Genomic DNA, 24983 nt, shown 5'->3' with positions numbered 1-24983 from the left:
AAAAATTTAATTCTTGCATTTGATCTGCTTTGCCACTATTTAGAATGATGGTTTTGGATTTTTTGGTTGCCTCTTTATCAACCTTTCACATTTTACATGGTGAAAAATACTTCTCAGATACTGGATATAGCATTTGTACAGAGAGAAACCTTCTGTGAAGGGCCTTTTTATTTGTAGTAGGATACCTGAAACCACATTTTTTATGTTCACTAATATAACACCTCATTTTGATGATTTTTAAATAAAGATTATAGTTCAATGGAGAGATGTAAAGGCACTTTCAGGAGAGTAATGTTATTGATAACATCTGGGCATTCAAAAATTTAGACATGGCAATATTTTTGGAAAAGACATATCTTCCTCCTGAGTCTCCTATTTTATGATTGGAGTTTCCAACCATGAGAAGGGAAAGAGTGAGGAAAGTCTGTAAAATCATTCCTGTGTGAGTTTGGTGGAAGTGGAGCCCAGGAGACAGCAGAGGTATTTTGACTTTTCTCTGGTCCTTCTACCCCTGATGCCTGGAGGGGCTGAGAGACAGCCTGTTGTCTCAGCCTTCAGATGGGAAGCTCAGCTGCACGCAGGAGATGCTGGCTAATGTACAGTGAGGAGAAGGTGCTCTACATTTATGACCCATCTCCAGAGTCCCTTGATAAGGTTCTGTAAGTTCTTGGGGTTGGTTATGGAAAAATACACCAAGGCAAATACCTTTTTTTTTTTACTTTGGGAAAATTAAGTGTTTGTGGCAGTATTTGGACTTGGTAGTGTTAGGTTAACAGCTGTACTGTATGATCTCAGAGGTCTATCCCAATCAAAATGATTCTGTTCTTTTATATTTAATGTCTTTCTTGCCAGTTATCTCCACCTTCCTTCTCCTGCCCTGACATTCAAGCACATTTGCTTTATTTGCGCAATTTTGGAGATAAACTTTCTGGATTATACTTTTCCCACAATATTTGTAAAGCAAGTGTTCATCTACATGAATACATTGTTAATGATGAAAAATCTATAGGTTGACAACAACAGTTGAAGAAGAGTCTGCTGAGGAAGGCAGCCTGTCCAGCAGACATCACTAGTCTCAGAAGCAGGTTTCCCTAAAATTAAATTAATCTTTTAAGGGTGAGCTGTCTGGAATTGCTTTCCTTTTACTAGAGTAACTGTGTTGATGTCAGCAGGTGCCCTGAAGGAGCTTTTACACAGTACTTTGTTTTTCTACAGCTCTACTATGCACTTGTACCCTTCAGGAAATAAGCGCTATTAGAAAAGGTGTACACATATTTGCTGGGGCAAGTGGCCTTTATATACCCTTAAATACATATTCAAAGTGTTGAGAGGTTCGAAAAAACTGAAAAAAGAGATGTAACCTGAGAATTCAAGTACTTGGTTCATACATACTGGGAAGAGAGGCTTTTTGGTTTGATGGTGCTGCTGCTCGCATTTGATATTCCTTGCAAGTAAGATGGCACCAGTCAAGCTGTTAGCCTAGGTCAGTAGCTCACTGCTGTGTCCTCTGCATCCATCCTAAGCACAGTAGTCTACAGTTATTGTCAAACATTAGGGAAATTATGAGCAATCAGTTCTAATTTAGAGCAAGATGTATCCAGCAAGGAATCGAGAGTGCATAAGGTGAAGAAAAGTATTTTAAGAGGCATTCTAATCTATCCCTTCATTCTGAGTTTTATAGCCATATTCAAGAAAACTGCACTGTAGAGTCATAGTACTACTGTTGCTACTGCCGTCCTCCGCTATGGTGAATTATCAGCAGAGATCTGGCTGCAGGAATATGATCTTTATTGTTTTCAGAAAAGTTACTTTAATTCTTTCTACCTGGGATGCAGTAAGACATGAAAAAAAAATGTAGCTTAAAGCCTTAACACAGCCATGAAGGTGAAGAAGCTTATTCTAAAGCATTGGCCATGCAGTTTTTATGAGAGTAATTTGCTTCTCTTTTTAGTGGGACCACATTACTTTGCTGCTGAGAAGTCAGCAATTGCATTGTACTTTGGAGCTGCACCAGCAATTCTGCATAGTGTGGATGTTTAAGAGCAGTCACAGCAGACTTTAGGTGTTGCTCAGTAAGAGCTAAACTCCAGTGCTTTTCTTGGTTTTGTAGGAAAATTAAATTAATGTGGATTCTACTCTTGCACCCATGTAGGCAAAAATAACGTAGGAATTTTAAAAAGTACTTTAAAATATATATATTTTGACAGAATTCACTATCAGCCATGTTTTCGTCCTGTTATATCTAGATATGTTTGACACCACAAGCCCAGCAGAAGCTTTTTCTCCATGGGCTTGTATCCCTCAGTCAGATGCTCTAAAAAGAGCTTCACTGTAACTGATTAAAATTTGCAGCAATTTTCTGCTTTTCCAACTTCTGTTTTTGCAGTAAGCTGTTGATCTTGTAGAAGAATGAAGAATATCTCTCTCTATGGACAGTTGTTGCTATGGGTTGGCTCTGTGGCTAGATCTGGTGTTGTTATGCCTTTATGGACTGTGGTTTTGCTGGTAGAGCATATTCTGGGACATACCCAGCAGGTTTGGGATTTTATATCCAAGACCAGTCCCCACAAAATTAAAACCATTTCTTCTCTTCATTCTTTGATGAGCCTATTTCTGCTTACCTGGTGCTGAAAATAAATAAAGACTAAATATGTCTTAGGTGTAGTCACAGACCATCTGTACATAGTTTGAGTACTGTCAAGAATTTTAAATTTAGTACATTTGCTAGTGTTTGTGGTCCCATGTATCTAGGTGTCCCATTGAACATAAGTCTGCTTTAGACATTGTTGCTTGATTTAGGTTTTCATACATCCATTTTAAATCCTATGAATCTTCAACCTACAGGTTTCAGAATAGATGAACACCTGCTATTCCTTCTGTGATGTTTAAGCTTTATTTCAGTGATTCTTGCAGCTGAAATTGTGTTTTGTCTTCCACAGAGACTGTACAGTTGGTGCTGTTTTGCAATGGAATGAAAATATTTTATGTGTGATAAGACTTTGCAGCTTAAAATTAATGCTTTTGAAATTGCATAGCAGCCAGATGGAGGAGGGAAGGCAATGTAGAAAAGAAGTTGGTGAACACCCAAGAATATTTAGTCTAGAGAAGTATGTTGAGCATTCCTTTGAAATTACATACTCCAAGGCAAAGTTACTCCTGGACAGAATTAAAATGTCAAGATTTATTGCTGTGCAAGAAGTTGCAGTATGTGGAGATATCTTCCTGTGCTTCAGAGGAATAATCTGCTTGTAAACAACCTTGTCTGTCTTGGAACGGTATATTAACACAGCTGTTTGGTTTTCTGCTTTTGCCATTTACCCTTTGAGAAAAAAAGAATGGAATTCTGTGGACTATTTAGAGGCTTTGTTCTGCAAATAGCATTTCCTAATAAATATCCCAAAACCAATGTAGTTACATTTAAGTTAATATAGGGCAGTTGAGTCTACTAAAAATGTTGGTTGGCGTGAAGTAATTTGGGCTTTGCTTTACAGTTTGAAATAGGCAGCTTTCCTTCTCTTTCTGGCTTCCCTTAAATAGCTTACAATGATCAAAGCATGTCAAGAAGCTATAAAATAATTCCAAATGCATTAAGAAAATTGATATCATTGAGATTCATCTGTAGTTGTTTAATGCAGACAAAATTATTTCATCCACTGCCTTTTAATGTACCTTTTAGCATAAGTTATCTAATCCATGCTATGTATTTGAGTTAGAAATGAGAAAACTGCATGTGGAGTATGGATTTTAAATCATAAAAGCATTAATCAGAGCAAATAGCATAATTTTAATTAAAAGGTACTTTGAAATACTACAAGACCAGTTGATATCTCTTATGTCAGCCCATCTGAAAAATATTATGACACTGGTAGTCTGGTGAGATTAAATCTGAATTTTCATTATAAGGCTTTCTTTTCAAATGACACATTGAAAGTGTCACATTGAAAGTGAAAAGCCTTTTTCAAATGTGACACATTGAAAGTTCAAGAAGGACTTACATTTTGCAGGATAGGGTATATTTAACCTGGTGAATTGTTTTTGCAGTGGATTTCTAGCTAACTTCTTTTGACTAGACTCCAGAATTGCATATTTTTTCCAATCAAAGTATTCATTACTCAGAAAAAAGCTAGAAGACTGTTACAAGTGAACATGTCCTTATATATGCAACTATTATGGTAATTTATAGAAATATGTGTCATTGTATGTTAATAGCATTGTTGTATATATATATAATATATATACTACATTAAAGTATACGTACTATGTGCTATATATATGATGCACTTTACTGTAAGGATTATATATCAGTAATTTTATAATGAGAATGCTTTGCAAGCGATAGTATTTAAGACCATGTGAAAATACAGAAATTCAGTTAAATGAAGTCTTGTGTCTGTAGTGCTACACTGAGAAAGAAAACGTTTAAAACTTCAAGATGGAGCTTCTGTGTTGATCACTGTAGTCCATTGCAAAAAATACAAAGAGACATGCTTTCTACCTTCTTTCTTCCCTAAATATTTTGCTTTTCTTGCTCATTTCCTTGCAGGAACACTAGTGGGTTAAATTTCTGTTCTTAAGTTTTTTTTTTCTTATGACAGATTTAATACCTGTTGATTTGGGATCTCATGCAACTAGTAAAGATCCCAGAGAAAATTTGCTCAAAGCCCACACTTGACACTCCCAGCTTCTTAGGATAAATAATGAACAAACACAACCACAGATGTTTGTTTCAGGACAGAAGCAGTGGTTCCACAAAGCAAGCTTTTTCGAAAGGAAAGAAGTGCTTTCACTGTAGACTGTGAAATACTGCAGTTCTTAGTCGTCCATATTATTTAAATTTTGGTAAGAGTTTAGTAGCTAATGAGCAGGCATTGATTTTTATGCCATTTTTAGATTGCTGAAAGGATAATTAAAAGTATAAATATCTTAGCCTCCTGGTACATTAAGTATATAGACACACCATCAACTATAATTAAGAATTGTTTTTAGATTAAATCACTTTTACAAATAGTTATTTAATTTAGCAGGTTTGTCCTTTGGTTCAGTAAAGTCATCTATCATTTCTCTCAGAGCTGTAGTTTGTGGAAAGGGCAGCTTTAACAACATCAGTGAGTTCTGAGATTCAGGGCTGAGCTTCTGTCAGCTTTTATATTGGATTCTTCAGCACAGGCTTGATTCATCAAAGCACTGGAGCTACAGTTAACATCTCCTTCAAGAGTTTTACAGCATTTGCAGCTCTAAATGCAGAGCACATTTGCCTAGATTGTAACTAATAAAATCTAGTTAGTACATTGCCTCAGCAACACTGAGCAGAACACTGAGTAAGAGCTTTTGCATTTTCCAGTTTTGACCTGTGTAGACTACCCTCAGTGTATTTTTAGAAGTAGCCTGCTAAATCAGAGTTGATGATGGGGATGTTCTGGAAAGGAAAAAGGAGCTTATCTGTTCCTCTTCAAAAGCAGACTTACTATGTCTCTTGCTGAGACAGTTCAGTTGCATTTAAAAGTAAATCTCATGTATGATGAAGGGTTATTATTGATAAATGTCTTTAGGACTGATGGAAGAGGCTTCTTTTTAAATAAATGAATTTTGTCCAGAAGTCTGGTCCAGTTTTTCCAAATCTTGTGAGAATCTTCATCAGTTTTTCTCAGGCTTGAATTACAAAGTTTTCTTTTGCTTCCCTGATGTGCCATGTATATTGCATTTTTCCATGAACACTTAGGATGTCGTGAGTGGGTTCTGTGACCTGATGGATGACTCTGTTAATTTACTAGTTCTTATATCAAGAAATTATGAAATAAATATATTTCATTATTTTGGTGTCTAAAAACTTGCTTTTAAGAACACAGTTTTGAAATGTTATTCTAACTTATATAGACAATTCATTGGGATCAATTCCACAGTGAACAGTGGACAAATACCATTTCCTGATGCATGGTGATTAAAATGTAAAACATTTTCTAAAACCATTGTGATCAATTATTCTGTTAGAGAAGTAATTGTCTTTAACATTATCTGAGTAGTTGTTTTCAAGTTCTACTCCTCTCTGCTTTCAGAATTAATTCATTGAATTTCAGAGAGCATTTGTTGATTTCTTTTTATTTTTTAAAGAAATCAAAATTTTCCTGGATTTCACATTATTAACTAAACAACTTTTTAAATACCACTTCATTTTATAAAAGCATTTTATACATGTGCCTATGGGAACTTTACTTTCCTAGCTGTATTTCTTTGATTGGTTATGGGAATGTGAGAATCATATAAAAAATTATAAATTTCTCCTTCAAATGAACAGTTCCTTAGAGAAACTATTGACAAGAGGGAAGATAGTCTCAGTTTGTCATCTTTATTTCTTACTTGTTTGGAATGCTCTGTTCTGACAATTGAGCGCATAGCACATTTTGTTTTGCATCAGCATCTAGCCAAGTATCACCCTCCTTGAGTAGTTTTACTTCTTCACTTTCTGTACTACTTCAGTTCAGTTCTGAATTGTGTGCCAGAAATATATTAAAGTTTTATTAGCATTCATTGTATGTGGTCCTTTCCTTTTCAGAATGAAAGTTATGTGAAGTTCTAATTATATCTTTCGATCTCTTGTGTTTTCATGGGTGAGACTAATAATAGATATCTCTTAGATTGAACAAAAGTAGTTCTGAGTTTGAGGTTTCACTCTGATCTGCAGAGACTGCATCTCAGGTTTGATTAACACTGAGGAAGCCCCTGACTGTTGTTCTTACTAGGGATCAATTCCATTACCCCCAATTCTTCTTCCTGCCTCAAAATTCAAGATTGTTTTTTCCAGTTGTCTTGAACCCACAACATAGAGGGCACTTAAGTAAAAGCACCAAGTCTCTCTGTTTCACTCATTAGGGAGTATGGTGGGCTCTTAAGAACATGATTACTTTGCTTGTAGTAGTTGATTTTGCTAGATAGAAATACCATATTAATAAATTCATGCTCATATACTCCCAGGTAAATACCAGTTGATTATCTGGTATATATGTTGCTGTGATCCATTAGCAGCTTTTCTCTGTAGGGCAACTAATGTACATTTCTTCTCAGTACTCTCCTGAAAATCAGGAAAACATGGGACTTCCCCAAACCTAATTTATTTGGTTTTTTGTGGGTTTTTTTTTTTTTTTTTTTTTTAAGAAAATCTGGTTGAAATAAGCTCAAAGGATTAATACAAGTTTTGGGGAAGAGTAGGATAAAGAAAAGAGAGAAAATGGAAAGAATAGAGAGACAAAATGCTTATAATTATTTGTGTTTTCCTATTGGTGAGTCACTGTCAGACAAACTGGATGATAATGATGATTTACAGAGGTGAAAAAAAAATCACTCTGGCATGTCCTTTTCTTGACTCAGAGCATGGTCTGAGTTTGTACCATTTTCCTGAGTATGTTTTACTCTTTTAAAGCCTGGTTCCTAAAGCTGGGTCGCATTTCCCTCAAATACTGGCAATGCCAATAGGTAGTGATGAGATTTTACTTGTCACAAAATTGATCCAAAGTAGATGTAGCCTTGCACCCCACAGTGACTTACTTAGAATTTGTTTAGAATTTATGAATTTTGTTTGCTACTGAGGATCGTATTTTTTTGTGTCAGACTGTGAAGTCCAGAATCTCAAGACTTCTTTGTGGTGTAGAAGAGTTGAATATTTGCTGAAGGAAGTACAGCATTATTTCTATTGTCAGTCTCACTTTCTGCAAGCTTATGTCTTATCTCCCCCTTATTCCTTTCAGCCAGTGTAAGCAAGCTGTGTTGTGTTGTCTGGGAATTGTGCTGGGAGGTGATCAGCTGAGCTGTCCTCTGTGGATACTCACTCTCCTGAGGAGTATTATCTGCCCATCTACCTCTTCTAGTAAACAGAAAACAAACAGTCTCCTCTCCTGTACTGGAAGTGAGACAGCTCCCTTTATATAGAAAGACCATGAAACTAAGGTGAAAACCATTGGATTCTTTGTGCTTTGTTTTGCTTTTGTTTTATGCATAGATGCTTATCTCTTTCCTCTACAATAAAAATTATGGAAAAGTGCTTCTAAAAGCAACTGGGATAAAGAAGAACAAAGAGAAATGTTCTAGCAAAGCAGTGACTTCCCACAACCATTTGTATTGAATGCTGTGAAAGGGCAAGTCACAAGGACTAATTCCTAACGTGTGTTCCTGGAGCAGTAAATGCTGGGAATATATATGTTTTGTTTGTAATAAGGGACTACACTGGAATAATTTCAGGAAATACTAATAACTGAGCTAATAAACAAGAATTCAAATATAATTAGGCTAAATGTCTTTATGCAAACCTTCTTTCCCTCAGATAAACCAACAGCCACAAAAGAAAAATCCCCAGTTCAGTGTCAGGGCTGTAGTAGTTGGACTTCATATGAGGAGGCATCTCCAAAAAAATCCTTGTATCAAAACACAATAATAGAATCAAGGTGCTGATGTAAGTTGTGATGTTTTTAATATTGCCTGGAGATCTAAAAAGTTTCTTTGAAGAAAGGGTATTGATCTGTGGAAACACCTTCCTGAGACCCAGAACCGTAGAATACCACCTCCACTTTCCAAACTCTCTAGCTGTGTTTGAAGGTGTCTGCCCAGTGCTTTGTTTAGACTTGCTGATTTCTGAAAAAGAGAGCCCCTATTTTGCTAGCTTCACCTAAATTTTCCTGTATCACCAGATTATAGAAAATGTAGAGAAAATAATGAGTAAGGAGTGTATAAAGCTACGTTTCTAATTATGTGGGGAAATGAAATTACCAAGTGAAGGAAATGTAAAACTCCATTCTGGATTACAGTTAACAAGACTCCTTGGTTACTGATTACTTAGTGCTCATCATGTAGCTTTAAGTGTTCCTCCTGAGACATTTATAGAATCACAGAATGGTTTGGGTTGGAAGGGACCTTAAGGATCATCTAGTTGCTGTCCCCCTGCTGTGGGGAGGGACGCTTTCCACTAGACCAGGTTGCTGAGAGCCCTATCCAACCTGGAACTCTGAACCAGTCAGGGCTGCCTTTTCTGGGCTTGGCCACTTGTGTAGTCTGTAGTCTTATAAAATAATTCTGTTTCCATTCAATACAGACATAGTATTTGTGACTTAACTGGAGGTTTGTACCTTCCAGTAATGAAAATACTTCAGAGTCTCTTCTAAACATCTCACCTTTCTGTCCTAGTGGTCAGTTGGGGTTTTTTGTAGTAGTTTTAACCACTTTTCCAGATCATGTGTCACAGTATAAATGTCCAGTGAGATAGTACATATTATAAAGGCTGTTAATGTGTGGGAGGTTTTGGCCTCTGCGCTTTGGTATGGTCTCAGACATGTTAGAAATCTTAAGTGATGCACTGCCATTAGAAGAGCCAAGGGGTGCCTTTCTCCTTCTCCTTACCATGTATGACATAGATCTTCTTTTGTCAAGATGACTCATTCTGGTGAGGTTTGAGAAAATAAATAATGCATTTGATAATCTAGATGTGATATGATTATCTTTTTTTCTTATTGTGAGGACAAAAAAAAAAAAAAAAAAAAAAAAAAAAAAAAAAACCAGCGAAAATTCTTTTAGGGAGATCAAAGCCCCTCTGACATTCAGTGCATTGTAGGTCTTGCTTCTATGTATCAAAGCAGAGTTGGATTCTTATATATGCATAGGTAAATTAGGAAAGAGAAAAAAATGTAAATATTAGAAAAGACAAAAGTTGGAGTTGGAATTCAAGTGGCCAGTTTCAGACAAATGGAGGTAAAAGTAGTGAAGTGAAAGTACACCCACTCTTTGAAGAAAGATGTGTAAATTATGCGAAGTAGGACATCTTCTAGAAGAACTAAGAAGGTGCTGCGTATAAAGTGTATATGCAAACCTGTGTGTAAGAAGCAAGACTTTACAGTGAAATACTGGGTTTGGGAGGCCAGAGAGAATGAGAACCATCCAGGATGACAGAGATACTATGAAGAGAGTATTTGCTCAGTTTTCACCATGCTGAGTGCTGGGGCCCCAAGTGTCTAAAAAAATGCAGCTATTTGTAGAAAGTACATTAAAATAAGCTGTTATGTTCACAGGCAGTTGTTCAGTCAGAAGAGCTGGAGGAATTTAAAAGTGAAAGCTGATGCTAAGATTGTTTATTGAAATGTTGAAGTCTTGGACAGGGAAGGGTAGCAGACATTTTCTTCCAAAGTGAGGCACTCAGGTCAGCTGAGAATAAATGGCATTCATCTTACCCAGGACTATCTGATATTACCTACACAGACCAAGTTATTAAAGTAACTGGATCACTGATCAGTCTGTCAGTTTGTGTATTATGGAAGACATAAGCATGAACTATAGGAAGCAGAATGAACTATAGGAAGCAGAATGATCTTGTGTTTTGAGTAAATGTTGTTGAACTAATCTTGTTCTTTAGGATGTGATAGTGGGAACAGTTTATGGGAATATGTTTCTGGAATGTTGTTTTTATGAGTAACTCTAGAAATCTGAACTCTTTTAATACATCCAAATAAAAGTAAACTGGAATTGATTTTTGCTTGGCATAGACTATTAGTAAGTTCCCAGTGAGCATAATGAACATCAGTTTTGAAAATTATGCCTGACCTGTCTTTCAGAATTGAATGGAATCTTTCTTTCTAGAAACAAAATAAAAAGTGGAGGCACTATGTACTGCAAAGAATACTCTATGTGTAAAATATAATGGGAAATTACAAGTGACAGATGAAATTTTGTTCAGAAGTAATGAAACTTTGAATTAGAAACATGAGTAAATTTTTATAAAATATGCTATGTTTTCCTTTCATATTTTGTATATTTTTGAAAGATATTGGTGGTATGGGTAAGGCACTTTATCTAAATACACGTTTTTCTGGTAAAACACACTGATCTTTGACTTTTACGGGGAAAACATGAAGGGAATTTTTTGTCAAAGTGCTATGATACATTTTAATACTTAATTGAAACTTACAGTTTAGTTATATTTTACGAAAATGAAGAAGCTTTTTTTTAACTCTGTAGGCTTGCTGATGCATGGGAAGATGATTTAGGAGTTCATCCTTTAAAGTTTCCATCCGAAACATGTTTGGAATTATTGTTGATACTGGGTTTGAGTACCACATCTCTGCCACCTTCACTTCGATGCATGAACTCTTTTCAGGTAAGGAACAGCTTCTGTTTCATTATAAAAATACTACTTCTGGAAAATTATGTGGGCGATAATCCCTTTCAGAGGGTTTGTCTTCTGTAGTTGCATGACCCTCCAGTATATTAAAATGTAGACCAAGGTGGAAAATGCCATTAGGTTTTTAAACAGTTCATGTCATCACTTTAAAGTGATGAAATTTAAAGAAATTTCATCAAACTTAGGCTACAATTGCTAGAATCTTGTGGGCCTAAAATAAAATCCTGATCAAAAAATAAAGATTTCCAGTGGTGACAATATTATTCTGTGTGTTACTTTGGAAGTTCTCAGGAATCATAGAAATTTTCCGAAGGAAGCATTGTTGCGGGCATGTTAAATTGTGATTTTTATTTCTTTTGTGATGTGGTTGGAGAGTATGACTTTTACAAATGCAGCAGAGACAACTGAATTCATGATGATATGACATAACAACTCAGCCTTTTTATGATGCTTCTGTGTTCCCCTGTAGTTACATAGTCAGTAGGTTGAGTATTAATACAAATCTAAAGTAACCCACTGTTGAGCAGGAAGTGTACTGAGTCTGTGTTTGCTCTGGCAGCTATGAAAGAATCATCATCTTAGTTGAACTGAGTGTCCTTAACGGTGTCTAATGTGAAATCAGGTAGCCTCTATTCCCCCATATTTCCTGTTTGTACTTAAGGCACATCCAATTAGGGTCCCTGAGATATGTTTACCAAAAAGTAGTATTTTTGTAGATTTTGAAGCAAAAAAAAGGTTGTAAAACAAAATCAAGTAATTGACTTTAAGAGAGTTACACTGATGTACAGCTGCTGAAAACTCCTGTTTTAGGTACCTGCATTGCTTCTCACTTTGCATCTCACTTTGTGTGAAATAGGTACCTGCATTGTTTCTTACTTTGCATCTTGTGTGCTTGGAAACGGGGAATCTGTGCATGGTGATCACTTGGGTACACCAGCAGCCGCTGAATCACTTCAATGCTATTTTAATACCCAAGGTCAGAATCGTTACTGGGTTGTACATTCAGAGACCATGAAATTAAAGAATCTCCTGGATGCCAATAGATTGCAATAATTATATATTTCAAGGATTGGCCTGCAGTAGTAATCCATGCAGTTGAGTAGTCCATGTTTCCTATTAAGAAGTGAACATTTTGGTTGTCTAATGCAAGAGGATATATTCCTTGTCTCTTACATTACCGGTAATCTGTGGTAAAAGTCTTCCCTGCTTTACTCATGACAGGTTAAATAGGAGTCTCTTCCTGTATGCCGAGGCCCTATGTATTGTTTCTGTGCATACCCAGAACTCCTTTTTTTCCTTGGCCAGCTCTGGACAATTGTGCTCACTTGCTCCTGGATGATTTTAGCTTTGTGAGGCTACCTCTGTAAAGAAACCATTGCCCTAGAGGCACTTGGTAGAGGTCCTGAAAGCATAGGGTTATGTCAGCTGTGGGGTGGGACATCCCCGTGCATCCCCTGGAGACCCTTTGACCATGGCCTTTCAGCCCCAGATTTCTGTAGAACAGATGAAAGCAAAGATGCTAAGCTTGCTAAGCTCTTTTACTGAGCACTGGCCTGCACAGATTGTGGTTTTCCTGCCTGTGTGCCAAAGTTGGCAAGGTGACAATGTCCTGTCTTTCACAACAACACACTTTGCAGTTTTTGAAAAGCCCAAGTTCAGAAACCTGCTCTGCTAAGATAATGTTCTATTTTGCCAAGTGGGAGGTAAGGAAAACGGCTTTTTTGATAAAATTCTGTGACTCTAACTGTCACTCTCCTTGGCAGACAGTCAATATCACCAAGTGTTTGTCCTAGGGGGCAAACATTGTCCAGTAAAATATTGTTTTATTTATTTTTATCCTTATAAACCTTGTTTGGATCTCAGTTAGTGAATCCATGAAGCAGAAACAAAGTTTGCCCAGGCTTTTTCCTGATGCTTTATAATGGTCTACCAGCCTTATTGTTTTTGGGTTTTTTTTCTGGCTTCTTCATGTTCAGCAAATACAAGAATTACAGATCCTAGTTTTTCTGTATTTTTCTTGGAAAAAGTTGGCAAGATATGAAGAGAGCTTGAATAATGATACTAAATTGTGCTGTTGCCTGGGCATAAGATCACACTGCATCCAAAATAGTGAAGATTGTGAGCCAAAAAGGGAATAATAAAAGGGTGCTAATTGAAAACTGATATTTCATGTATCTTAATGGAGTAATGGCAAAATGACAAAACTAGTTATGCTTTATTTTGTGGTAGACCTTAATCTGGCAGTTGTCTAGAAAAATTTAAAACATTTTAATTCTGTATTACAATGAAACTTGTATTTGAACTGGAAATAATTACAGAGTTCCCTGTTGTCTATGCAGTGGAACAGTGGCTCTCTTGTTCAACAGGGGCCAGGCTCTTGCAACTGAATGCTGGAGGAATTAGCAGGAAAAAACAGCCCCAGAAAGTGCCAGAGTTTTCTCCTTTCATTTATATGTGTTTCCACTGTTGGAGACATGGTGATGAGTTAAATGGACCACTGCTTTCTACTGTTGCTTTTCTTTATGTTTTCATACAGTATTTGGAAATGTATCTAACAGGCAGCTTTAATGTTATGTTCTAAAAGTTACAGTTTAACTCCTGATACCCTGTCAGATGGCTTTTTAAATCCAATTTGTTTTAATTAGGTAACCAAAAATTATCTCATTGACACCCATGTTTTTTGAGAATGTATTTACCCTCTCTCCCAATTATATTACAGTACTGCAGTGTTGACAAGCCAGAATTTTACTTGGTATGCATCTGCATTGGGTGATGCTTAGGCTGTGAAAAGCACACAAAGGAAATCTGCTTAGTTGCTAATAATCTGTAATAAACTCTGTTCTGCCTTGTGCTCTGGAAGTACTCTCAGGGACTAGGAGACTCTGTATCAGTGCTGAGACATAAATTACATTTTATTTGCCATTGGTGTGCTACTGCTTAGTAACATAATATTTGAAATCACTTCTCAATTCTGTTTTGACCCTGTAAAGATCTTTCAGTATGATTTATGTTGCTAGAGAAGCCTGGAAGAAAAGAGCAGCAGCAAACTGTGCTACATAGCTCTGCTGAGTTTAAGGTGCTCACAGCCAGCTTATAAGTTTCCCAGGTTGTTGAGCCTAGGTACTAAGTTGTCTTTGGCTCAGCTCTTATTTCACCTGAACAATTGCAGTGACATTTTGTGATAGATGATAGAGAGTTAAATCTTAGGAAGCTTGAGCCTGTAAATTCTGAAGGACCAAAGAAGTTAGACTGTTTCTTGCTGGTTGATGGCAACTCCTGGGTTTACTGGAGAACATGGTTTCTCAGCCCTGATTTGTACCTTCCCAGGCTTGTAATCCCTCACCCACACTAAAGATGTCTCAGATCAAGGTAATAGGATTGACTGAGGCACTTGATACTTACCCTGGAGCAATGAGAAAAGCAGTAAGAAGGGAGAGAGGAGTTTGCCACTACAAAAGATTAATTTTTTTAGTTTTCTTTTGCTCTGAGCATTGTTTTGCCACTTTCTCTTCAGCTCCATTACACTGCACGGAAAGCTGTGTTACCTTATTACACACTCAATCTATATGACTGCCCACCACCTGAGCTGTCAGCCCTTTGTTTTAGGTATGGTTAGGCTTTACTTTGTGTATTATTCTTAATTCTTGCAAACACTTGTAGCTAATACCCATTTGAGTTATCATGTACTTTATCACAGCACTGCTCGGCTGCTTCTTCTCAGCACAGTCTCAGAGGCTGTGTTGGCATTTCAGAGCCTACAGCACAGAACAGTTAACACAGGGAGATGCTTTAAAGTGACAAGTAATCTCTGCTGTGTTTTTCTAACCTTATCTCGTCTTTCTCTGAATTCAAGCACAGTGAACAGGAAATGTCCTGGATATTGAATTCTTATGATGATATATGGGGCTGTTGAGCACATTTTCTCTCACTGCCATTGTTGTAGGAAACCAGACATTTTATTTGCCCTATCAAGGCACTATTCATAAGGCCACAGACTGTAAACAACAGTTTTCAGAGTTAAACAGATCATGGTTTTATTTTTACTTTTACAGTTGCGTGAAATTGAGGGAATATTGAGATTAAGAACTCCTGAGCTGTTTCAAAATTTTGTTTCAAATAGCTCTTGATAGTTTTTGGAGCTGCATCCAGTGCCCCTGGTAGCTTTCAGTACTGTCTGCTTTGGTTAAGAGGAGTGAAGCCACTCTAAGAAAAAACAAAAAACTGTTTATTCTGACATTGCAGTAAGAATCCCTAGTGGTGTCTCTGAAGGAAAAACTCATTTGCAGTTATTTTGCTTTCAAAAAAGAAGGAAAACCCAAGGTTTCTCATAGAATAGCCTGTCAATTCTCTGTCATTTAGTCTCTTAATACAGTGCAGGAAACTTGCTAAAGACAAGTCAGTTTAGAAAAATAGAATATAATTTTCTCAGAAAATATTAGAATTAATAAATACAGTATTCATTATAGTTTAGTAGCTCTAGTATATGAGTATCAAAAGGGTCATGGAAAACAAAATATAAAATTACTGCTGTCTCTCAAGTCTATGCCTGATCCAAACTAAAGTATCCCTTGATATTTGGTGGTTTTTAATGTTGATACTTTTATGTCACTATGGATATGAAAAGCAATTTCAAAATCATTTATTGCAAGAAGTTAGCTGAAGATGCACTTTTGTCTTTTGACAGTCCTTTTAGAAGCTAACAGCTGAGTAAAATTTACAAAAATCTGTTCAGCTTTTCCATTTGTTCTGGGCATTTGGAGCTATAGGAGATGTAAATATTCTTTTAAGCTGGATTCCACTCCTTTGGAGCACTGTCAAACAGCAGCAAAGACAGGACAAAAATATGATAAAAGAAAATATTGTGAGTGAAGAAATGGGTTTCAAAATATTGTGTCTTTTATTAAACTATGCCAGAAAGGAAAAGTAAATAAGTAAATTTATGCAGTAAAATGGCTTATTATTCCTTTAAACATTTTTGTAAATCACAGGCTATTACTTGCCTAGTGAAAATCTCCCACAAAATAAATTTGAGGTCTGAATATGTATATTCTGTAGTATTTCACAGACAAATAATGAGTTCCTATATACAATACAATTTTTTAAAAAATATTTCTCTCAAGCTTGCAACTGCCTATGTCTTTGAAACTTCTGCATTAACATTGACAATATTATAAAGCAGCCACTGAAAATACATTGTAATCTGTTTAAATGCAGTCATGTTTGTTTTCCTTAGCGGACCAGTTCTATATCGTGTAAACTATATAGATATAACGTAAACTTTGTAATGTAAACTATATACCAGTTCTATATAATGTAAACAAACCCAGCCAGCCTCTTTTGGCTACTCAGATTTTACCCAAAATAATGATCTTTTGATTTTTGCAGGTTACTAGAGAAGTGCCTGCTATTTGCTTTTTGTAGTTTTGACTAACTCAGATAGGTTTCCAGTATGACACAGAATGGATTTTTTTCTGATTTATTTGTGATTATTATGTGTAAGTTTTTAATTTTAATTTCAATGATTTAAAAAGGAAAGAAGTACTCATATCTTATATATGAAAGCAGACATAATTTTATAAAATATACATACAAATATTCCAGTGGCTTTTAAATAAAAGAACTTATAATGTATCTATTTGGGAGTTTTTACATGTTTTTCTGCATTTAGTAAGAGCCATAATAAATCTATTGAAACACTGCCGAATAATTAGGAAAAAATTATAAAACTGTATGAACAAATTAGAATATAAAATTATGAATAGATACTGCCAAGAGCAAATGATATTAAGAGAGTTAGTGTTTCAATGACAAATCTGAATACTTTTTTGCAGAATTATAGAAATTTCTGTATTCAATTAAGAAATTAATATTTTGTCTGGTGCTTAATTGTTCCATATTAAATTGATTTATATTATGTCACTCAGGTTATCTGACTAGGTGTTCACTGTAAACTATATTTTAAGCATTCAAGCATATATGTTGAGACTATCCCTTTCTTTTGTTGTTAACCTCAGTCTCAGAGGGAGCAATTTTTTTAGTTGAACTATAATTAGTATTTTTACATTCTTGTGGAAATTGTACCAAAAACGTTTCATACTGATTCTGCATACACTTTATTAAAGCATAATGTGTCCTGGCTGAGAACTGTTCAATTCTGTATATACAGAGCTTATTGAACAATGTCAGTATGTCCTTACGTGTCCCTATATGACTCATGCATATCTGCAGCACAGGCTCACATTTCTAGGCTATGGTTTTGTGATATCTGTGGCTGCTTTGGACATGCTAATGGGAAGGTATTATGTCCCTTATCTAATATGTGGCGTGGCTACATTTCCTCTAATGGGAAGGAGCTGCCCATTTATATTCTCTCCTGAAACAGAATGAAATCAATCATGTGCAAGCCTAAACTGAAGCTATGAATAGGAAAAATGCAAGCTGAGCTTACTTGTGGAAGCTCACTGAAACTTGTGGTTGTTTCAGTGCTCAGTGGTGAAAAATCAGAACCTTGACAGCAGTGACCCTAAACCGAGATTCAAAATTTGTCATCAGTTTCTCAGAAAGGGTAAATGGTTCTTTTTTTCCAAGGCAGTTCTCCAGTAAAGAGGAAATCAAGAGAGAGTGAACCTGCACTTATAAACAGAAGTAAATTAAATTACAAAAAAAGCCATGGGCTCCAAGTAAGAAGCAGTGAACATGTAGCATGCGGGCAAGTGCCTCCTCTGGAAGTATGGTCTCCTGCTGCTTGAGAGAGAAGATCCTCTGGAAGAACAATTCATTTCTGTGAAATTCCTTTTGCCTAGAATATGGCAAAATATGCCTGTTACATAAGCATCTGGTTATACTGTTCAAAGCAGTTTGCTTCGAAAAGATGCTCAGATATGTCATCATGGGGGTTTGACCCTGGTTGCTTACCAAAGCTGCTTTATCACCCCCCTCTTTAGCTGGACTGGGGGGGAAACTGCAATGAGCAACTTGTGGGTCAATGAAAACACTATCACCAGCTACTGTCATGGGCAAAACAGATTTGACTTGGGGAAATTAACTGAATTTACTAGCAATCAAATCACAGTAGGATAATGAGAAGTAAAACAAAATCTTGAAAAGAACCCCCAAGTTCTCCCTTTTCAGGTTGAACTATATTCTCAATTCTTTGACAGCTCCTCCTAGCAGTGCAAAGATAGAGACGATGGGGGCCATGGTCAGTTCATCACACATTGTCTCTGCTGCTCCTTCCTTCTCACGTGGAGGATTCTCACACATTTCTCCTGGTCCAGTGTGGAAAATACCACGCTCCAGCATGGTGTGGATGAATGGAGGCAGAGATCTCTGAAGTTTGCTCTTGGGGAAGGAGGTTTATTGGGGGTGCAAGAAGGTCCTGCCTCGTGCTCCCAGGGGCAGCACGTGGCCGGGCCTGAGTTGGGGGGGAGGGGAGAGACAACAGGAGGGTTTAGGAGAGGGGAAGCTCCAAGAGAGGTTGAAGTTCCAAGAGAGCGCGTGGCCCCTTGAAGCCTCCTTATCAGGGGCTTCGAGGTGGGTTGGAATAAGGCATATCCAATGGGGTTGCATGCACTAATGTTTTAAGGGAAGGATAGAGGTGTGGGGTGGACCATACATCTTTTGGGGGGTGGGATGGAACAGTCCATTTCACCCCAGGACCCATCCAAAGGCAGGGGTGTCATCTGGCTAGCTGGGAGAACTGTTCTCATCCTAGCTGTATTATTTATGAACAATCATATTTATCTATCATCTGCAACAGTCCAGTGTGGGTTTCCTCCCATGGGAGACAGTTCTTCATGAACTTTTCCAACATGGGCCCTTCCCACAGGCTACAGTTCTTCATTAACTGCTCCAGTATGGGGTGAGAAGCCCTGCCAGCAAACCTGCTCCAGTGTGGGCTTCTCTATCCACAAATCCATCCAAGACCCTGCTCTAGCACAGGCTTCCCACAGGGTCACTGCATCCTTCAAGCATCCACCTGCTCTGGCACAGGTTCCTCCATGGGCTGCAGGTGAGCCTCTGCTCCAGTACCTGGAACACCTCTCCTCCTTCTTCACTGACCTTGGTGTCTGCAGAGCTCTTCCTCCCACATATGCTCATTTCTGTCTCCCAGATTATTGAATAGGGTTCCCCCCCTTCTTTAGGCTGTTAACCCAGAGGCACAACCACCACCACTGATGGGCTCAACCTTGAGCACCTGTGGGTCCATCCTGGAGCCAGCTGGCATTGGCTGTGATATGGGGGAAGTTCTGGTGGCTTCTCACTGAAGCCACCCTGCAGCTTCCTGCTACCAAAACCTTGCTATGCAAAACCAATGCAGTCATTTACCATTTAGATATTAATGTACAATTAATTGCAGGGATCATGTTTAGATAGTCTGGTATAGCCTGTGAATAAACTGCTTGAAAGGGGTGAAGACAGAACTAATTTTTCCTGTTTTCATCTATTGTGAACTGTCTGATTTTTCCAAGTAATTCTGAAATCAGAAAGTGCAGTTGTTATGTCCTAATGATTGAGTAGTTTTGTAGGTAATGCACAATTAAGCAGAAACTGAGAGTTTGTCTTTATCAATAGGCACCACACTGTGGAAAAGACAAATACCCATGTTTTATGTACCTGAATATCTACATAAAGAAGTCTTATGGGAGGTCTGATATACTACTAGGACATCCATTCCTATTTATTAATTGAAGCTGTTTGTGACTGAGAAACAAGCTCTGCTGAAAAGATATATTTAGACCTGTGTGCAGCCAAATACTGCAATACATGTTCAATGTGGTTTGTATAAGGCTACTTCCTTCCAAAACTTTGGCATCTGAGATAATCTTAGCTCTACACAGATTGCAATTAATAGCTTGATTTATGTGAGGTGCAAGTGTCAATATCGTAGCTAAAAATGCACAGAAATCACATTATCAGCTACAAAGAGGTCTTTTGCTTTAAAAATAATACTGAGTCATTGGATAACAATGATTCTATAATGGGGATTTTCCTTAGAAGTTCATGTTATGCTGTGTGTTTTGTGAATGTGTGTTGTTATGGAAAGCTACAACATTGTTCATTTCCATTAAGAGTCTGGATGGAAGCTTTGAAGCTACTTGAGGAGTCCAGAAAGCTTTGCAGAATAAAAGATGTATTTATTACAAGGATGATTCTTAGTAGGTTTAAAAGTGCTTTAAAAACAGATGGATACAACTCTCTTAGATTTCAGCTATAGGCTGAAGTAGATATGATGTTGTCACAAATTACAAGATTTTGAGGAATCCTGAGGGAGGTTGTCAATAAATTCTAGCATTTTATTAACAGACAGGTCAGCTTGCCAAGGCACTTAGAGCAGCTCAGGAGTGTTACACGTTGAAGAGTTAGAAACAGTAATAATGTCTTCAAGGAGACAAATGGACAAATAAACAGAAGGCTCTAAACCCAGAGCATAATAATTGAATCGATGACTTGACTATGATAAAGTACATAGTGGACAAAAAGGAAGAGAGCTGTTAAGTTCTCCTCTTTTTATTGTCAGTTGAAAATGAGTCTGGAATGGATCTTTTGGTGAAGAAGTCAGTAATGCCTCCAGTGAGAAACATACAATTTGCTTTCCCTCAGAAGCATAAGTCCATCATTCTGTTGCAATGTCAGAAGAGAGCAGTGTGCTCTAAATCTTTGTTCTTAAATCATAGGTCTGTTCCAGGGGTAGTGGCTGATGACAAATGGTCCTGCTTGAAAGCTTCTGCTTCTTAAAGAAAAACCTCTGTTTAGGAAATCTAGAATGGACAGACACATGTCATGGGGAAACAGGACAGAGCACTGTCTGTCCAGGGGTAGGGAAAAGCCTGAAGGGAAGTGTAGGAGATGAGATAGACCAACTACGCTTTTACTAGGCTGGTGATGTTCTCGTTGGCATATACCAACATAATTGTGACTGGCCAAAAAAAGGACAAGATTATTTCTTTCTCAAAGTTGGTTGCTACTTTGATCTGTATAAAAGATCAGTTCTGTGAATATTTCTTTGTAATAGCTCCACTGCTTTTGATATAAAGGAAGCTGGTTTACCCATGGGAGTGTGTGGAGGTATCTCAGCCAATGCATTTTATAGAGCTCCTTGGAATATTCCCATGGGAAGAAAGAGAAGGGCAAAAGGGTGTATAAGCATTAACACAACCTACTGAAATAAGGAGACTGTTTAGCATCCAATAGAAAGCTGTCATGCCTTGAGGTAAAACGTGACAACCATTTAGCAATATGTAGAAAAACTTGCAGAAATCTGAAGGTGCCGTAGCAGAGTGAGATCACAGGGAGTGTTGGATGGGCAGAATGTGATTGCTGTTTGGACTTTTGCCAGGCATTTTGGTTAAAGTTTCTTCTTCTGTTTCCCAGAAGCTTTACAAGTAAAATAGGAAGTGATTCTACTTTACAGAAAGAAAGAAAAAAATCATTCCTATATAGCTAATATAAACTATAAAAGCATGGTATATAGAGAAAGAGACTATTTTAAAACACCAATTTCCAGTCTCCATTATTTGTGTAAGCTATGGCATTGTAGATAAATGAAACCAGTTCAGGGAGCTATATTTCTTCTGTTGCTTTTAGTGAGCTTGAGTTTTATATGGAAAATAGAAGGAAAAAAAAATTATTAAGCACCTTGGCATGGAAGAGAATCTTGTCTGAAAATCTGTACAAGCGTAGACATTATTTTAATCTGAATTTTTGGCTACTCAGTCCACTTCCAACTTCTTTCAGAATGCATGGATTTTCTAAATATTATCCTGAAAATGACTGAACATTTTACTGCTCAGATATTCTCACTTCCTGTGACTGGTACTGCTGACCCTTGTTCTGTTTCTTATCAATAGCTATATACCTGCATAGTTCAGCTTTAAATAAAAGGTTTTCTTGCTGTTGATGCTCCAGTCTTTGACATATTTTCTATTTTCACATGTCCCACCAAATTAATAAAAGGCTATTATTGTGTAATGGGGGGTAACTAGCTAACATATTTCTTTCTTAACTCACCAGAGAGCCTGCTGCTGACTTTTTATGTAATGTTTTCATACAAAGTCTATTTCATTCATCATTTGCTAGATTTACAGAAGTTAAATTCTAGGACTTTCTTGTTTCCCAATTTGTTAACCACTTTGAGTTTTACACACTGATGAATTTCCATGTTACTCTCTCATTTTTATTAGATATAAATTTACTTTGTTTCCATGCCATTTATGAGCAGACAGCACTGTAATTCTTGCACCTTTTCCCTGTTTAGGTACTAACTTTTAATGCTTACAGTTACGTAATTGTATTTTCCTCTTTTCAGGTATGGGTGGGGAACAACAGGGCTTTATATCTTTCTTTGTAGCAAAGTAGAATTAACAGTACTTCTTAAACTTTAAGGGAAAAAAAAATGTCTGCTGAACACACAGAAACCTTCATATTTCAGTTTGCCTTCTCTGCTTACACAGAAAGGAAATGCATTTTCAGCTCTATTTTTATGGAGCAGTAGCTAATGACTAGTCAAATTAATCAGAGGTGTCTATTCTGCATGATTGTCCTGAGGATATATTCCATTAAGTGACTGCTTTTCCTATTTTAAGGTAGGATGTATAATGTGTCTAAATAATGTCTGTAAAACTTACTGTATTCTGTTCTGTAAGCTTTTACCTGTCTGAGCTATATGGCTCAATGCTAAGAATGATTTAGAAAGACCTACTGAGTCTTATTCTATGTTTTCTAGGCCACTCCTGTGTGAGGAGTTTGGGGAGAGACCATTCTCCCATTTGCCTGGTAATTAGATCATCTTCTGAGGATTCTAGCAAGCAACAAGGTTGTATCCACAACACTCGATTTAGATGAAGCAGAGCTCCGATTCCACTTGGAAATGATTGTGTTCCTGTAATTTAGTTAAAATGAGCTGTCAGAAGTGAGTCAATGTTTACATATTTTTTTAAGAGTAGCTCAGAAGCTGGAGAAAACCCTGGTGACATTTCATAGCTAATCATTTTATGTAAGCCTTTCCTGCAAAGGCAGAGCATGCATTCCTAATACAAAACAATGAAGAAGTCAAAAGGGACTCTTTTACAGCAATACTGATACTAGTTAAAGTACTAATACTTACTAAAGTGCAGTTTCACTGTTGCATTATACTCCTTTTCCAGCCTACATTGAGATAATTTACAAAGCAGTTGAACGCCTGAATAAATGTGACATATTAAATATTCAATATTATTCCAATATGATTCTCAAAACAACCCCATAATATTTTTTTTACAAGGTAATAATCTTGAAGGAGATGCAAGTCACAGAAAAAGAATTTCATGTAAATTACTATATTATCTTAAAAAGAATTTATCTTAATCTTACATGATACTCTGTTTATGCAGAAGTGACTTGTCAGTCCAGTTTCACCATTCCAATAAAAATTGACAGGACTTTGGATTACCTAGAATTCTCATTCATATTTGGATTACTTTGGAGTACCTAGAATTCTCATTCAAATGAACAAATACTGAGTGGTCTGAGTGGTTTTTAAGGTTAGGCAATCATTTGGGGTGTCCAACTGAAGACTTAGGAGCCTTTTTCTCATCTTTTAAGCTTCAAAATTATACTGGTGGTCCTTTTGTGGTGGCAGCTTTGCTTTAATTATTTTGTGTGGTATTACAGAAATTCACCTGAAGCATTTGTGGTGATAGATCAACACTGTAGGCAGGGACCTGAACCTTTTGAAGTTAATATCAGAACTTTCTTTGGCTTCAGTGGTGCAGAACTGGCCTGAAAATGAATAAACCAGCCAGCTGGATATATTGTAGAGAAATAATTATTGCAGACTCTGAAAGTTCCTCATTAACACTATTGCATGTGAACTTTGCAAGCAAATGCTTGAAGCTAATCTCCAATAGCTATTCGTTAGACAAGCAAATTAATAGCTGTGGCTGCTGGTTCATGCAGAGGGTTCTCTGGGTTTTTTTGGGTTTTTTTTTTGTTCTTTATTTGAAGACTTCAATCAGTATAAATGATTTAAAGGCCTCACTCCACTAGATGGGGAAAAGATGCCTATAATATAGTACTTGCTTACACTCTGCAGTTATTGATATGATATAATATTTTTACACTTGGGTAAGTATAGATTTTGAATAAAAGAATTTAATTAACACTGAATAAATGTTCCTCATAAGGGAAAAATTCTCTGTTTCTATTTCATTAATGCTTCATGCTTCTAGCAGTTAAGTAATTTAATTTCACTCCTGGTGTTCAAGGTCTGTGCTTTTCTTTCCTTCTGTTTTTCAGTCTTTCTGTCTTCTAAACAGGCTTTATTTGTGTTTTATAGTTGGAAATAGATCAGCCAGAGATAGAAGATAGGGAAAAGTACAAAGCATTTTTTTCCTTTAGTTGGACTTTGTGTAATGCACAGTGGACATGTATCTATGACTGTGCATAAAAAATGTGTAATGTGAAAAAAATTAGATTTTTTGAACGTTCCCTCAGATTTAAAAATTAAAACCCCTATTTTAAAAAGCAAGCTAAGGGGCAGTTAATTATTTTAAATAAGTCAAGGTAGGGAGAATCAGTCACATTATAAAAGTAACCCTTGCACATGTAAGCAACTATGCTCATATAATTTGGCTTAGGAAGGAAATTTAGGGTTTTGGGGTTCAAAATCCCTTTTGAGAGTTGTTTTTAGTTGTGTATGCAATACAATAGAATTTTATATAAAATACTTAAATTCAGGATACAAAGTGAGTGAAATGATGTGGCAGATGTTCAGATTGAATAAAAAATATCTATTCATGTTGTATGTCAAGCAACAAGGGGTTTAGTGTGAGAAGTCTGGGAGAATGATTGT

The 24983-nt window shown here is 36.7% G+C and overlaps 1 protein-coding gene across 3 annotated transcripts in view; it reads left to right on the top strand.

Moving 5' to 3' along the window:
• UBE3D (ubiquitin protein ligase E3D) overlaps positions 1 to 24983 on the top strand; it is a 79580-nt gene that overhangs the window by 35948 nt on the left and 18649 nt on the right. Inside the window, exons 9-10 of one of the 3 annotated variants that reach the window (XR_014953657.1) lie at positions 10990 to 11128; positions 22878 to 23063. Coding sequence is in view for 1 of the 3 variants with exons in the window: in XM_085574790.1 (XP_085430916.1) it covers positions 10990 to 11128 (139 nt within the window). In the remaining 2 variants the exon portion in view is untranslated. Of the gene's footprint in view, positions 1 to 10989; positions 11129 to 22877; positions 23064 to 24983 lie in introns of those variants that run through there. The other 2 variants (XR_014953658.1, XM_085574790.1) reach the window with 2 other exon arrangements.

This window comes from Lonchura striata, chromosome 3, assembly GCF_050655825.1.
Source record: "Lonchura striata isolate lonStrDom1 chromosome 3, ASM5065582v1, whole genome shotgun sequence".
Classification (NCBI taxonomy): domain Eukaryota; kingdom Metazoa; phylum Chordata; class Aves; order Passeriformes; family Estrildidae; genus Lonchura; species Lonchura striata.
This window is presented reverse-complemented; position numbering and strand designations above follow the sequence as displayed.